Source organism: Onthophagus taurus, chromosome 7, assembly GCF_036711975.1.
Source record: "Onthophagus taurus isolate NC chromosome 7, IU_Otau_3.0, whole genome shotgun sequence".
In the NCBI taxonomy this organism is placed as follows: Eukaryota; Metazoa; Arthropoda; class Insecta; order Coleoptera; family Scarabaeidae; genus Onthophagus; species Onthophagus taurus.
In genome coordinates this window covers 28477252-28495146 of record NC_091972.1, presented here as the reverse complement: position 1 = coordinate 28495146, position 17895 = coordinate 28477252, and the positions used below count along the sequence as shown (strand labels likewise).

General features: G+C 33.8%; 1 protein-coding gene across 1 annotated transcript in view; it reads right to left on the bottom strand.

Moving 5' to 3' along the window:
• LOC111420965 (dihydroxyacetone phosphate acyltransferase) overlaps positions 1 to 17895 on the bottom strand; it is a 33232-nt gene that overhangs the window by 694 nt on the left and 14643 nt on the right. Inside the window, exons 4-9 of the mRNA XM_023054071.2 lie at positions 12845 to 13200; positions 12156 to 12792; positions 6013 to 6092; positions 5666 to 5827; positions 5439 to 5614; positions 5321 to 5382 (exon numbers count right to left, since the gene is read on the bottom strand). Of these exons, the coding sequence (XP_022909839.2) occupies positions 5321 to 5382; positions 5439 to 5614; positions 5666 to 5827; positions 6013 to 6092; positions 12156 to 12792; positions 12845 to 13200 (1473 nt within the window). The remainder of the gene's footprint in view (positions 1 to 5320; positions 5383 to 5438; positions 5615 to 5665; positions 5828 to 6012; positions 6093 to 12155; positions 12793 to 12844; positions 13201 to 17895) is intronic.

Genomic DNA, 17895 nt, shown 5'->3' with positions numbered 1-17895 from the left:
ATATGATTCGAATTTATCGCAGTTGAAAAATAATATTAAGTAGTAATGTAAGTAGTAATGTTTATCTACAACTATTGAATTATCTATTCGTTACACATTTGATTTTTGACGGGTAATGACACGCATTACTCATGACTGACAAAGTGTTGAATAATGAAGCTATTATTCCACAGTTCTGACACGGCCTACTAATCAAAAAATAAAATATTAACAGAAATGACAGCTATCTTATATTGAGGTTATGTTTGAAATGTCTATCAAGTCTATTTTTTTTCCTTTTTTGATTTTTTTTTTCAAAATTAAATAGTTGTAGATAAAGTATAGTATTCAACTTGCGTATAATGGATGTTACCCACTCAGATTACAACACTCGCTCGCTTCGCTCGCTCGTGTTGCAACTTCATCTTTGTGAGTAACAGCCGCCATTATACGCTTGTTGAATAATATACTATTATCTACGACTGCTTGGATAAGTCATCATTACCTCACTCATTTGAGGTGATTTGAGTTACGTAATGAAGTTCATTACCGCACTGATTTCATTACGTAACGCATTTTTAGCCTAATCAGAACAGACTTAATTTATTGAAACGAGCAACAATACAAAAGAAAAAGTGCTATCTACTTACAGAGCAACAATACTATTTATTATAAACATTAATTGTTATGTTTTTACATTTCGAAACACTTATTCCAGATGAGTAAACATGTTGTTGAAACTAACAATTCAAAATTGTCAACAATCATTTCAAAATATTTTTATAAATGTCAAATAGACTTTTTGAAAGAAATTGATTTTTTAGTAATTTTTAGCAGTCGTAGATAAAATGCTGTATATCATACGTGGGCTAGAGCATAATTACAGTACTCGTGTGATTACACGACTCGGTCTACGACCTCGTGCAATTCTCCACACTCGTACAGTAATTATGTTTCTAGCCCACTTATAATATAAATAACTATTATTAACCCATAGCACCATTATAAAACCCTATAATACCTAAAACATATAACGTATACAAAATACCTAAAAACAAAAATTTGATTGCCATGAGTTAAAAAGGACCAAGTCAGCTGTTTTTCATTGGTCATTTTTTACATTTTGTATATCGGGTGTTTCATTTAAAATGACATGATTATATCTCAAAAACAAAACCTCGAATCGAAAAAAGTTTCAAGTAAACATTTTTTATATACAGTGTGTCCCCGGATAGGTGAAACGACTCTTATAAAATGTAGATTTTTTTCGATATTAATTGTCATCTTTTGGGGTTCAGCCCTCCTTGGTTAAAGACTAATTTTGAACATATTTTCAAATTTTAAAAAACAAGTGAGTGGTGACACTGAAGCGAAAACTTCTTGTGTTTACAGTATGGTAAAATGTTACTAAGAAATTTTATTCAGAATGAAAAGTTATGGCCATATGCAAATTTTCGGAATCATCGGCCTACTTTGATAAAACCCATTGTTCATTATTTTCGTCAATAGTACTTTATTACGATTTTTGTTTTGAGATTCAGATTATTCGGTAGAAATAAACAACATGTTCAAATCAGTTTCATCATAATTTTTTTTTCTTAGAGTGAATATTTCCTGCTGTAAGAAACCTTTTGATTAAACGCCAACAAGTACTTCTTTTAATTCCAGTATTTGGAAATTTTTCACTAAATAAAGCAATAACCATATTTATCGGTTTTTCCCCGGTTCCATAACACTGAATCACGTCAACTTTTTCCTCTAATGTTAACATTGTATTTAAAAAACACTTTAAGTTTACTAAATTACAGTTTGGCAGATTAACAGTGACAGGAAAGCAATTTTGTTTTTCCATGGCAGTCTTTGTTAGAAATAAAATTGTTTGATATGGATTTTTTCAAAGTAGGCCGATCAATCCGAAAATTTGCATATGGTCATAGTTTTTCATTCTTAACAAAACTTCTTAGTAACACTTTCACGTACTGTAAACAGAAAAGGTACTTTACCTGCCACAAAAAGAGTTTTTCTTTCACTGTCAAGGCTCACTTGCTTTTTAAAAATTGATAATATGTTCAAAATTAGTCGTTAATCAAGCAGGGCTAAACCCCAAAAGATGACAATTAATATCGAAAAAATTTTACCTTTTATAAGAGTCATTTCACCTATCCGGGGACACACTGTATGTTGGTTCACATTCATCACTATCCACAGCTTTTCTCTTATAGAAATTTGTAATCGGCACCTCTTTTTGATGACTTTTTACACGCTTTTGAAATGAACCATCGCAACATCATTAAATAAATCACATAACCACATTGAACTATGAGCTTCAATCTCTGCTGTTGATAGTTTCTTTTTCTCCCTCTTATCTTCCTCTGCTCCCGACAAACCCTCGTTTAGCTGATGGTGTTGTTCATGTAATTGCTTCAACTCCTGGACGCTGAGGTCCTTGCTATGTTCTGCAATGAGTTCTTCGATGTCAGTTTCGTCTATCTCAAGGCCTAGAGATTTGCCTAGTGACACGATTTCTTCGACAGGGTCATTTTTACTCATAACGTCCTCTAAGTTTCCTTCTAAAATCACCTCAGGCCACAACTTTCTCCACGCACAGTTTTTTTTGTGACCACACAGCATGGCAGGCTGTGTCGATGAATTTTAAGCAACGTACAATGTCGAAGTGATTTTTCCAAAACTTTTGTGGGGTAAGATGTGTAACCTCGGTGACGTCGAAGCAGAGTTTGAAAAGCCCTTTAGCAAATTGTCTTCCCATTTTCTTTAAATAGCTCCAAGTTTTCGGTCTTCACAAAAAAGCTAATAAGTTACAGATATCGGGAAAAATACGAAATTATGAGGAATTTCGTTATTTTACTAGTTGTTAATGGTAATAGTTGGGAAATGAAGCATATTATAATCAAACTTTTAGTTCATTCTTAACAATATTGCTCTCTTACACTTTTGTTATCAGATGTATAGATATTGCGAAAAGTAGGAAAAATTTGATGAATTTCGTTGTTTTATAAATTGTTAATTAACACCCGGGATTCAAAGCATATCACAAAAGAACTTTTAGAGTAAAAGTTGTAGCAAATCTTACTCTTAACAGTATTGCTCTCTTGCATTTTTGCTATCAGGCAATTGACAATTTCTTGAAGTTAGGGATAACTTGTTGATCCATCTGCATCCAGGCTGCAGGATGGGAGTTGTCTTGGGTAGAAGGAATACAATTTTTATAAAACTAAACTCCTCCAAAATGTTATCCTGTACTCTTTTTGTGTGGACAGGAGCATTATCCATAAGTAGCAAGGCTTTTAGAAGATTATTGTATAGGAGGTATTTTTTTAACTCATGCTTGATCCACACTCTCGCTCATCTCGCCTCGACCCTCCTTATCTCGCCTCGGCTGCGCTCCATCCGGAGTCGGTTTTTTTGCACGAGTCAAAAGGCTCTCGCCGAGTCTCGTTTCGATGAAAAAATAACCCCTACACATTCGGACAGTCTCGCCGAGAGATCTCGACTCTGTTTAACCATTGAGTAAATAGCTCTCCGTTGATCCATGCCCTGCTGTTTGACCTCCACATAACAGGCAGCTTGCTCTTTTGCACATTACATCTCTTGAATGTTCGCGGGTTCTCCGATGAGTAAACAAGGAGAGGCTTTATCTGCATGTCGCCACTCGCATTTGCACAAAAGAGAAGAGTCAGATGATCTTTCATTGGTTTGTGGCCTGGTAACTTGGCCACCTCTTGTGTTATATAGGTCCTCTTCGGCATTTTTTTCCAGAAGAGGCCTGTTTCGTCGCAATTAAAGACCTGCTGGGGGATGTACTGGCCCGAATCTAGCTGTTTCTCCGTGACGAATGAGGCTATGTATGCCCGTCCATCTCTTAAACTTCTCAAACCATCTTCGCCTTGCTTTAAATTCTGCTAGCTGCTTTTCGTTTATCCACACCAGCAACAATTTTTCTTTTCAACTTCTTCTATCACACGTGGTCGCTGCCTCGTCGACACGTTATTTGTGAGACCCTTTGCTGCATCTAAGCTTTTTATTTTCTCTTTACTCTTGAGAATGGTGCATATTGTAGATGTTGTCTTATTATATAACTTTTTGCTCGTAAACTGAGACATGAGTTTCAGCTCGTAACCCGAAAAACTCGTAACCTGAGGCACTCGTAACCCAAGGTTCTCATGTTTCATTTGTGAATGGAATAGCAGAGCAAGGAATAAACACTGGACTAAAAAAATATGGCCAACCCAACAAACATTGGGGCCAGGTGAAAAGAACGTTTACCACGAAGCTATAGTTGATCCCAGAAAAATTTGTCTCCCTCCTCTTCAGATCAAGTTAGGACTCATGAAACAATTCGTCAAAGCTTTACCTAACACTGGTGACTGCTTTCAATTCCTCTGCACACAATTTCCAGATTTGTCAGAATTTTTGTGGGTCCTGACATACGTAAACTAATATTTGATGAAAAATTTGAAAAAGGTAATCACTAGATTTTTAGGGAATGAAAAAGACCTTAACTATATCAGCATTGTCGATGATTCTTCTCAAAAAAATTGAAAAACTTGGCTGCTTGATGAGCATAAAAGTTCACTTTCTACATTCTTATTTGGATTTTTCCCTGAAAACTTGGGTAGTACCAGTGAAGAGCAGGGTGAACGTTTTCATCAGGATATTAAGGTCATGGAGAAGAGATATTAGGGTAGTTGGAACGTCAGTATGATGGGTGACTACTGCTGATCGAGGGAATCGAGGGATCGAGGGAAAAGCTGTTGTCATTTTCGGATTCAGCACCTTTCAAAACTGTTGTATCACCCTAAATAATCTAAAAAGTTTTTATGAAAGTAATTTTTGCAGACCTGTGTAATTTATTTAGACGAAACAAACTTTAATTTCTTTATCTCGCGAAGTCAAGGTCGTTGAAAAAAAGGAAGTCGTTGTACTTTCATTGCTTCCGGTAGTTGGGGAGCAAATGTGTATCTTATCGGATGTATCAATAGCTTGGGATTGATTTATCATGAATTAAGAAGGGGATCATTTAAAAGAGAAGAGGCTTAGACCAAAGAGTTGTCCACCCATTCGTGACGTCACGAACGGGCCTTTGAACTGCGCACTTATTCCCGCGATGTAGCAGTCCTCTGAGATTCTATCGTCTTTGGTATAAAGTTAAGTAGATTGAACGCAGCGGTGTGGATAGCTGTCCGAATTTGTGTATATTAAAATTGTTCATTCAAACAGTTTAATCTAAATCAAAAATTTTGTATACAACGGACTTTTAACTATAACGACCCTTCCCCGTATTAATCCGTTATATCGAGGTTTTACTGTATTTAGTACTTACATATTTGATTCCTTAAGTTTTCAATTAAATAAAGAGTAGTTTGGTAAAAATACGTTTCGTCCCTAAAAATAAAAATCGTATAAAATAATTATGATAAATCAAAATTCGTTTCTTTTACCTTTTTATTTTTTGTATCATTTTTAAATCAACCATATTTTGTAAACAATTCGAAATGGTGTCCAAACTAAGGCTGTAAGGATGAATATATTCATTTATATGATCGTTGAATAATTTTTCGATTTCTTTCTGAGTTTCTGATATTATATCACTTTCTGTTTCTTTCCGTAAATTAGCCTAATAAATTAATTATTAATAATATAATAAAACTATTCAATTTATACTAACGTTAGTTAAAACATTACATAAAATGTAATAAGTTAAAAGGAACGGTTCTAAAATGTGTTGAAATAAATGATAAAGATCATTATCTGTTGTTAAGCTAATGAGGTTCCCATCGATGTCAATTGAATTTAATTCGTTTAAACGATCCAAAGTTTCAATAAAATCCTGGAAATAAAATTATTTTAGATAATAAAAACTTAATTTTTAAAAGAAAGAATATTCGATGGTGCAGTTAAAAATGTTCTATTAAATCAACATGAATAATAATAAGAAATAAATGGAAATATAGAAAACAGATGAAAATAAATGAAAAAAAAAAAAAACTAAACAAACAACACAGCCAAACGCACCCGTGTTGAGTTCTCAGGAAACAAGACAAATTCTCTAGCAAATACAGATCTGAGAAAGTTAAACTCGTCGAGGAGTTTGTCTAGAAATAAAGAAATAGAAGGGTGATAATTCTTATTAGACATTTTTGATCGCATCTATTGAAAAATGTACTCATTTCACGTTATACAGGTTGTTATTAAAGATTTATTCGTTTTTAAATGCTATATTATCAAAATTATTATGAATCAAACATCAAAATAACCGGAAAATGTCCAAGTTTTTTTGCACACTCACAAATATTCTATGTGGACCAGGGGGCTGAGGGAAGTCGCACGACATATATCTAGCCGATAGTTTAATTCGTTCCATACATTTTATAACTTCATCTTAATTGCCATCACTGCAGGATTAATTCTTTCAGTGAGTTCTTCTAATGTATTTGGTAGTAGGGGAACGTAAATAAGATTCTTAATGTGCCCACGCAGAATGAAATCACATGGTGTTATGCCTGGTTGACATTATTCCACTTCAATAATCTAGCGAATCAATCCAGTCCAGTGCTGGACTAGATCATATTGCTTACATTATTCCAATCATTCAAAAGCTGTTGAATCGGTAATACTGTAATAACAATGATTTCAAGAAAGGAGTTCAAAAATTGCTTCAAACCAATCAGTTACTACTGTTAGAATAAGTAACTGATATAGTGGAAGAAGAACTAAGGAAGGTGGTGAGGAAACTGGATAAGTGAAATACAAATTAAGGTTCGATTCTTCTTCAACAGCTCAAGTCAGATGATCCCTCTGCATACAAGTTGGCAATGAGAATGACGGCAGAAAATCTTAAGGAGTTGTTATCATTAATTTCTTGTAATATTCAACGTAGCGATACGTTATTCAGAGATGTTATACAGTCACTGAACTGGAATGAGTGCATTTCAGTGCTGGTTTACATTATTCCAGTAGAATTCTAGCTTTGGGTTTAATCACTGGACTGGAATACTACTGGAATTATGTGAACCGGGCATTAAGTCAGGTAACCTAGGCGGCTAAGAAAATAATGGTACGTTATTCGCACTAATACGCTCATCCAGCGACGCGAAAGATAGCGTTTTTCTTTTAAAACTAATTTAATACAACTGTTAATTTACACCATTATTAAAAAAAAAAACACTGACTACAGCATAGCAGTGATCACTGCTCGAGAAATAGCAAATCAAGAGGGACATAACGTAGTTTATACTATTAACCTAGCTACTATGCGTCAAAAGTTGTAATACATTTTCCGAAGGTACTAAAACGTTATAAAATAACGAAAACAACTTTTTTTTCAAAAATTATAAGCGATCGTGAAAATTTTTTCAAGTAAAAGTAATGTGAAATTATACTATCAACCCAACTGAAGAAAAATAGCGAAATTAGTACTCACATCCGGTGTAACCGGAAGTACAAAAAGAATGATTTCATGTCGTAATAATCCATTTTAGCGACCTAACTATGCATTCCAAATGGTTTTCTTATATCACCAATAATAAAGAAAAATATGGGGGTGAACCACTTTTGAGGGACACCCGGTATATGTATAGTATATATACAGGTGTCCCGTTAAGCGTACGGAGCGGCTGTATCTCTACAACGGTAAGGCCTAGAGGTTTGGGAAAAAAATCCTTATAAGCAATGTGACCAAGAGAAATAGCTGGAAATTATTTTGAAGTTCGTAATTCAACCGCTAGGTGGCGTAACTGCCATAGAGAAACATAAAATTCCCGCTATCTCAGAAAGTTAGACGATGAGCTATAACTTTGACAACATCATTTAATAGCTTGGATAATACCGCATCGCTTTTGTTTTGCGATATTTCTCATATCTCTCATAATAAGGGAGGAGGAGGCCAATGCGTTTTCAAATGTTTACATTTTAATATCTCCTGGACCATTCAACCGATTTGAATATTTTTTGTCTTGTTTGAAAGAGCATTTCATGCTCTTTTAAAAGATATTTTCAGTAAGCCCGCTTGGTTTAAAACAAATAAGCTAGAGGGCGTTATCTGCAGCGGTTACATATTTTCGTGATTTTTGAAAAAAAGTTAAATGGAACGGTACTATTTACTTCACAGACCGTTAATCACCATAAAATTTGCTAAATATTAGTGAAAACCGCATCTCGATATCTCCATCCATTCTCGAATTATAAAAGAAAATGTTAAAAAGTCGTATATCTTAATCGGATCAAGTTACCTTAGGAAACAAATAAGAGAGAACAAAAATTTTATTATCTAGAACCTTCCTTCACACTTTATCCAAGCTTAGAACTGCTTCAAAACTACTTGTGAGGCGTGTTGAAAAGCCAACGGATCAATGAAACATCAACAATGATAATAAAACAAAATAAACCAAAACACTTAGAATAACTTAAATTTTTGGCAAAAATAACTCACTAATGTGCGAAATGCCTTCCATAAACCTTGATGCATTTATTTAATCTAGTTTCGACGAAAAGAAAGCGCTGCTTAAGTCTCGGCCCTGGACACGTTTCTAATGGTATTTAGTGTTTTGTCATATTTTCCCTGGTTATTGGTTTTTTCTTGAAAAGTCAGGTCGTTTAGTCTACCCAATAGATAAAGGGGTGATAAAATGTGGGTTTTGCTCGAACCAACAATGCATATTATGCAAGTTTACATCAGCTTGTGGACAGATGCTTCATGCATCCATAGCATTTATGATAAAAGGTTTGGATTTGCCCAAATCATATTTAAAAGTCAATGGTAATAGTTCAGTCTGTTATCATAATCGGTATCTGTTAAGGCCTGATGTAAAACAACGTGGTGGAGATATTATTCTCTTGAGAACTCTTGTGGACAATTGTTTTCGGAGTTCCCAGATTATGTGGGATCACATTGCGCACCAATGTGATTTACGAATTCATAGAGATGTCTGAATGGGCTACACGTTGCCAGTTTTCCGTAATCGCTAAGTCAATCTTAAAAACACTTCTAGAGAAAAATGTCTTTCTTTGTCGTAATTGCATTGCACATTTTTGCCATGCAGTTGCATCGTATTCGAAACATTGAAAATAAATCATCATACGCTCTATCATACGCTTCTGCGTTAGTAAATGACATGTTTACAGTTACCATGGTTATGTGATTTGTTTTTCACATTTTCTTCTATAACTCGAGAACGGGTGGCGATATCGAGATGCGGTTTTCACTAAAATTTAGCAAACTTTAAGGTGACTAAGGGTCTGTGAAGTAAATAGTATCGTTCCATTTAACTTTTCTTCAAAAATCACAAAAATATGTAATCGCTGCAGATAACGTCCTCTAGCTCATTTGTTTTAAAGCAGACGGTCTTACTGAAAATATCTTTAAAAAGAGCATAAAATGCTCTTTCAAACAACACCGAAAATATTCAAATCGGTTGAATGGTCTAGGAGATATTAAAATGTAAACATATGAAAACGCATTGGCCTCCCCCTCCCTTATTATGACAGATATGAGAAATATCGCAAAACAAAAGCGATGCGGTATTATCCAAGCTATTAAATGATGTTGTCAAAGTTATAGCTCATCGTATAAGTTTCTGAGATAGCGGGAACTTTATGTTTCTCAATGGCAGTTACGCCCCCTAGCGGTCGAATTACGAACTTCAAAATAATTTCCAGCTATTTCTCTTGGTCACTTTGCTTATAAGGATTTTTTTCCCAAACCTCTAGGCCTTACCGTTCTAGAGATACAGCCGCTCCGTACGCTTAACGGGACACCCTGTATATATGTATACATAAATGAATTAATTAATAGTGTATGTTGACAAAAGGTCAGTTTATCGCCAAGAGCGATGTCTTCCAAAAGACCCAACCAGCAATGTATGTAAAAAGAAAATAATCAATATGGCATTATTAAATAATACAATATTTAAGTAAAAAGAAGAGAAAGAGCAGAGGAAAAGGAAAAAAAAAAGAAGAAACACAACTAGTACAGTTGATAGAGAGGAGGAAAAAAAAAGAGAAAAGAAAAAAAAAAGGAAAAGAGAAGAGAAGCAGGTGACATCAAAAGTTAGATTCAGATAATTGCAGTGTTAATAGATAATCCCTTAAGCAGACCTTAAATGTTAGAAAACTCCAGCAGTCTAGCTGTTTTTTTATTTAAGCAATAATTTTTGAGTTATGACTATGACATAAACTTGTAATTTTTCTAATGGAAATCATAGTTGGCCATGACTTTATAAAAAAGACCTTTTCTCAACGATTCATTCTCAACGAATGATATACCACTTGACATGGATATTTTTATTAATAAATAAATTATAGCCATTTATTCTTTTACTTTGCAAACTGTTCAGGTAGTATGCTATGGAAACAATTGATAGATATATTTGCAAACGTAAGTTTCCATGATTTCGTACCGCTACCTTATTAAGTGGTGGTGCACAATCGTGTTGAAACCATTTAAGCAAATGACGTGTCTGCAAGAGCAATTCATCCAACATAATATCGAACTCGTTCTGTAGAAAGTGAAGATAACGATCTCCATTTAACGTATCATAAAAAATGTACGGACCAAGAATTCTTGAACAAATGACACTGCACCAAACATTAAATCCAAACTTAACTTGAGGTCTCCTCTCTTGAACATGGTGTGGATTTTCCTGCATCCATAAATGTTGATTATGTCTATTGAACATGCCGCAATTTGTAAATCGTGTTTCATCTGTCCACAAAACTTGAGTCTAAGCTATGATTAGCTTCACGCATGTTAATAAACCACGTACGATATTCTACACGCTTATTGTAGTCATCTGGGGGTAGTGTTTGTGAAATTGCCATTTTACATGAGTGACATCTATGCTTTTTTAGTTCTCTTACGACAGTACGTTGTGACGTGCCTCCTTCAGATGCAACTTGTGTTGAAACCGATGCATCTTGATGGATTCGTGCTAATATATTTACTTCTGTGTTGCATCTTTAGTTGGTTTACAGAAAGAATCATACTCGCCCAAATTATTAGCCTCTTCAAAGTAGGTAAAGAAGGCTGGCGACGATCAAAATACTGTTCTGCAGCTTGTATTGCATTTTTATAGCATAAAATGTAACACTCAATGATATCACGCTTTTATTGATTAGAAAAATTCATATTAATTATAATTTACAAAACCTCAAACAACGTTAATTAGAAACTAAACGAAACATACGTTTGCCTGAAGCTGTCATATCCAAACGTATCTATCAATTGTTTCCATAGCATACTATCTGAACAGTTTTCCAATTAAAAGAATAAATGGCTATAATTTATTTATTAATAAAAATATCTATGTCAAGTGGTATATAATATCATTAGAATCGCTGAGAAAAGGCCTTTTTTATAAAGTCATGGCCAACTATGGTTTCCATCAGAAAAATTACAAGTTTGTGTCATAACTCAAAAATTATTGCTTAAATAAAAAAATCAGTTAGCCTGTTTTATTAAACATGTAATACCCTACAAATTCTAACGATATAACAAAAAAACTGTTTTTTCGAGATATCTATTTAACCATGCATTTTATCCAAAAAACAAAAAGCTCATTAAATTGAGTTCATGAAACTGCAATTCTTTCCCTATTTAATCGTCTCTCTATCTCCGCTAGTTTTCAAGATCTCTATACTAAACATGGAAAAAAAACTCACCTGTATATGCCATAAAAGATACGTATATGCAAGAAAGTTAAATATCATCTGTAAAACCTTCTCTTAGTAATTACTTTCGAACCTATGTAGTTTTTCTCATATGAGTACATTTTACAATAGTCGCATATAAAGCATAGCATATTTAATTATATCAAAACAGTTCTCTGTAAAATTATAGAATATAGTAAATACAACAATAACAAAACTTATTTCACCATGAAATGTGAGACTTTGATTGCGTTCATACACACATTTTGATGTCGCATTACTTAGAGACAAACAACTGAGAAGGTTTTAGAAATAGTACCTTTGAAATGATTCTTATTATTTTATTCACTCTATGCTATAATTTTTCTGCCTGCTGTTAAAACGAGTTAAAATTAGTTGATTATAATTACTATCATTATAGTCGTTAAACGCTATGCTTAGTATAGAAATTTAGCAACTAATCTAATTTTTTCTTAACCATTTTCTTCTACTCTACAGAATAAAACAATTACCTTTATGTCTTTTAGAATAATTTCTTCTTAATATTGTAACCACTATTGCTGGATTAATAAAATAATGAAGTATAGGATTAACATAAAGTTGTAACATTACTAAAGGTACAGCATTCAACATGGTTTTTTCACTTAATTGATGTCCTTTCATTTTAGTTTTGTCAACATTTCGCAAATCTATCGCATCATGAACCAAATAACATTCTCCCTTTGTATTCCATCTAATTAAATTGTGATGAACTTCAATTGAATTTAATAAACATTCAATCGTTCCATCAAAATCGCACACGGCGCCAAAATTTCTTAAAATTGAATCCATCCATTTTACGTGCGATAACAACGTGTTTACATCGATGGATGTTTGCCATAAATTTAAATTATTTGCAAAAACGGTCGATATTAAATTAAACGTTGTAACAGTACAGAGTTTTTGTTGTGATTCGACAATTTTTTGTGCTAAAAGACTTGTCGCTCTCCTTTCACTTTCTGTTATTTTTCGAAGATAAACTGGGTCTAAATTGTGACAAGATCGATCAATTTTTCCATTAAAAAAATCATGAGCTGATATCGCATCACCAAAATTTATAAAAACTTTACCAAAGTTTTCATTAATAATGCTCAACGATTTAAAAAATCCCTAAGGCAAAAAAATTAGTTAAAAAGTTTTTTATTATTCTAATGAAACTTACCGAGGTACTTTCTTTCGGTTTTGGAACCCCTAATAACTCAAATCCAAACAATTTCTCTTCCATGATTCTATCGTAACTTATATTAATTGGTACAAACAAAATATCTGGCACTTCACTATTAAAATACGCACGAAGAATCATCGTTAATAATCCAAATTTTGGATATAAACTTTTGCCGGTTCTACTTCGAGTTCCTTCGACGAAAAATTCAATTCCTTTGTCACCTTTTGTAACTAGTTGGTGAACGTATTCTCGAAATGAATCCCAATAAATACTATCGCTATTGTATGATCTTCGCATAAAAAATGCACCCGTATTTCTTAGAACTGTTCCCATACCTTTCATTCCGTGGAAGTCTATAAGTAAAAGTTAAAAACATTTCTTTAACGATTAGAAATAAATATAGGTGATTGAAAAGTAATGTGTCAAATGAAATTTAAAAAAAAAACTTGGTTTTCGTACAAACAGATTTTTTTCAGAGATTTTGTAGTCCATTGACTACACAACTCGTAAAATTGAAAAAGAAAGTTATTAAAGAAAAGACACTAAGGCTGTTTTATTCAATTTTCCTTCAAATTTAGTTTTCTGTTCTCCATCGATTGTAGAACACTTCATCAGTGTGTTGTGATACTTAAAGATGATATTAAATTTCATAAGTTGACTTAACATTATTAATGCTATTGGGAAGTGGTATTATCATAACAGAAGATCTCCTGAAAGATATACAACTAAAACAGAAGAACCTAGTCCCAGCAATGAAAAAACTTAGAGAAAATGGAGAAAGAGCATTCATAAAATATGATAAACTTATTGTTAATGGAAGAGAAATACAAGAGGACATCCAAAAGATACTTCATAAGAAAAGACACAGGTCAGAGGAGGAAGAAGAAGAAGAAGAACACCAAACTAAAAGCATGGTAATGGATGTGGCTGAAGTTAGATTCATATTCGAATCTGTACCAGATTCAGATTCATAAAATTACAGTTGACCAGACAAGTATTGAACATATCAATTGAAAAATCGTTTTCTGAAACTACAGAAGTTGTAGCAATCTGCGACTACCCTGGATAATTCGAATAGACCCTCTAGTATGTTCCCTGTCTACCCTCACCCTCAGATTTGCCGTAGGGGCCGAGGGGTTCCTCGTTTTCAATAGCATACTTAGATATTATTTTCTCAATAACTAGAGACTGCAGCACCCTGATAGTAGTCTAGATTATTGCATTAGGTCCTCTGGTATCTTTCTAGCCCACCAGCACCCCCAGATTTGCCGTAGGGGCCGAGGGGTAAATTTTTTAATATTACTCGTTTTCAATATCAAATGTAAACATTATTTTCTCAATAATTAGAGACTGCAGCACCCTGATACTAGTCTAGATTATTGCATTAGGTCCTCTGGTATCTTTCTAGCCCACCAGCACCCCCAGATTTGCCATAGGGGCCGAGGGGTGAATTTTTTAATATTACTCGTTTTCAATATCAAATGTAAACATTATTTTCTCAATAATTAGAGACTGCAGCACCCTGGGACTAGTTTACATTATTGCATTAGGTCCTCTGGTATCCTTCTAGCCCATCAGCACACCCAGATTTGCCGTAGGGGCCGAAGGGTGAATTTTTCAATATTCCTCGTTTTCAATATCAAATGTAAAAATTATTTTCTCAATAACTAGAAACTGCAGCACCCTGGGACTAGTCTAGATTATTGCATTAGGTCCTCTGGTATCCTTGTAGCCCATCAGCACCCCCAAATTTGCCGTAGGGGCCGAAGGGTGAATTTTTCAATATTCCTCGTTTTCAATATCAAATGTAAAAATTATTTTCTCAATAACTAGAAACTGCAACACCCTGGGACTAGTCTAGATTATTGCATTAGGTCCTCTGGTATCCTTGTAGCCCATCAGCACCGCCAAATTTGCCGTAGGGGCCGAAGGGTGAATTTTTCAATATTCCTCGTTTTCAACATCAAATGTAAAAATTATTTTCTCAATAACTAGAAACTGCAGCACCCTGGGACTAGTCTAGATTATTGCATTAGGTCCTCTGGTATCCTTGTAGCCCATCAGCACCCGCAGATTTGCCGTAGGGGCCGAAGGGTGAATTTTGTAATATTACTCGTTTTCAATATCAAATCTAAACATTATTTTCTTAATAACTAGAGACTGCAGCACCCTGGGACTAGTCTAGATTATTGCATTAGGTCCTTTGGTATCCTTGTAGCCCATCAGTACCCCCAGATTTGCCGTAGGGTCGAAGGGTGAATTTTTCAATATTACTCGTTTTCAATAGCAAAGTTAAAAATTATTTTCTCAATAACTAGAAACTGCAGCACCCTGGGACTAGTCTATATTATTGCATTATGTCCTCTGGTATCCTTCTAGTCCACTCGCACCCCCAGATTTGCCGTAGGAGCCGAAGGGTGAATTTTTTAAAATTCCTCGTTTTCAATAGCAAAATTAAAAATTATTTTCTAGACTAGACTAGAAGAACTAAAGACTACAGCGCCCTGGGACTGGTCTAGATTATTATATTCAAAATTTATTCAATATTTAGTTTGATTTGAAGGTATAATTTTCATATGGCTTTTACTTCTTTATTAATGAAACTTGAACGACACTTTTCAAAATTTTTAGACATATTAAAGCATTTAAATTAATTTTTTATATTGTTTTTTGTATTTGTTTTTTATATTATATGTTTTTTATATTGACACGGCTCTACCTGTAACGTCGGTAGCTGTGCCTTAGTTATAAAGGTTTCATTATCAGTAGAGGGTTCTGATAAATGTTCTTCATCTAATCTATCATGAATATTACTAAATAATGAAACGTTAGAAACAAGTAGCTGCGATATAGTTGGCGACGAACGTTTTAGAATGGGGCTGTTACTATGCAGTATTATAGTTTCATTTGCATTAGTAGATCTTTCTTTTATTTCAATGTTATTATATAGAAGTAAAAGCAATACGAAATTATAATATCAAACTAAATATTACATCAATTTTAAATATAATAATCTAGACTAGTTCTAGGGTGCAGCAGTCTCTAGTTATTGAGAAAATAATGTTTACATTTGATATTGAAAACGAGTAATATTAAAAAATTCACCCCTCGGCCCCTACGGCAAATCTGGGGGTGCTGGTGGGCTAGAAAGATACCAGAGGACCTAATGCAATAATCGAGACTAGTATCAGGGTGCTGCAGTCTCTAATTATTGAGAAAATAATGTTTACATTTGATATTGAAAACGAGTAATATTAAAAAATTCACCCCTCGGCCCCTACGGCAAATCTGGGGGTGCTGGTGGGCTAGAAAGATACCAGAGGACCTAATGCAATAATCTAGACTAGTATCAGGGTGCTGCAGTCTCTAATTATTGAGAAAACAATGTTTACATTTGATATTGAAAACGAGTAATATTAAAAAATTCACCCCTCGGCCCCTACGGCAAATCTGGGGGTGCTGGTGGGCTAGAAAGATACCAGAGGACCTAATGCAATAATCTAGACTAGTATCAGGGTGCTGCAGTCTCTAGTTATTGAGAAAATAATATCTAAGTATGCTATTGAAAACGGTGAACCGCTCGGCCCCTACGGCAAATCTGAGGGTGAGGATAGACAGGGAACATACTAGAGGGTCTATTCGAATTATCCAGGGTAGTCGCAGATTGCTACAACTTCTGTAATTTCAGAAAACTATTTTTCAATTGATATGTTCAATACTTGTCTGGTCAACTGTAATTTTATGAATCTGAATCTGGTACAGATTCGAATATGAATCTAACTTCAGCCACATTGGTAATGGTGGATAATAATTAAAAAAAAAAGAACTATAATGAAAATGAAGAAACGAAAAAAGGGAGACAACAGATTAAAAAAATGAATGAGAGAACAGAGAGTAATAAGAGGAATAAGCACACTTGACCTCCAGAAGCAAATTGATAGTTACTTTATGAGACCAAAGTCGCACTCGTTCACTGCAGGGGACTTAAACAAGCAAAACACAAAAGCAGAGAGAGCAACGAAAAACACACAGAATGACAATATCTAGCAATTAAACTATAATACCAATCTTCATTCAAATATAACGACCATGGCAAAAATAAGAAAATTGAAAATGGAAACCATATATATACTATCTCCTATATCGCTGACTAAGGCAGCAAAAGAGTGTAAACACTAGAGTGCAGATATATATATATATCTGTCTCTGTCGTGCCCCCGTCTACTCAAGAGACATGCGTGAACACGTGGTGAGTACGCTTTTATCTTATTGGACGGTGAATTCAAAATTAATAGCAGCTGATGACCTTGATGTTTATAAATCACCAAATAAATGTTTGACATAAACATAACCTAAAATCTAAATATTTAGTTATATATATTATAGGTTTCATGTGTATAATAACATAATTATTAACATATTTTAGGACTAAGGCCCACTTTTACCACCTCTTGATAAATTTAACCGATAGGTAATTACCATGGTTACAGCGGTTTTAAGCGCTCTCATTGGCTAAAACCGCCAATTTATCAATCGGATAAATTTATCAAGAGGTGGTAAAAGTGGGCCTAAGCAATTTAAAATGTAATTATTATTTGTTAAGAAAGTGAAGAAAATTTGTTAAAAGATATTTTTGGGGCCTAAAAATTGGTTGAGCAGGTAGAAGGAACGATCTCAGTGTAATAAAAAAGAATTCAAAGCCCTCCTTTTCTTGAAACATTTTTCTTAAAAATTTAATTAATAATTACATCGATATGATGAAAATTTTATGATAGAATATTATGTACATTAAATAGTAAGTACCCTAAGTACATATTTTATATCTTTAATTAATGTAACAACTTCATTAAAGGGCGTGAACTCACAAATTATGTTAAAAATTAATAACTATATTTTGGTACACATTTTTAATAATTACTATGTATATATGTATTAATTTAATTTTAAAGAATATAATGTTTAATGAACAACCTACATAAAGTTGATATTTAAAGCAATATTCAACGTCAATTTCACACAAAAGTACATATATTCTAATTTGTTTGATG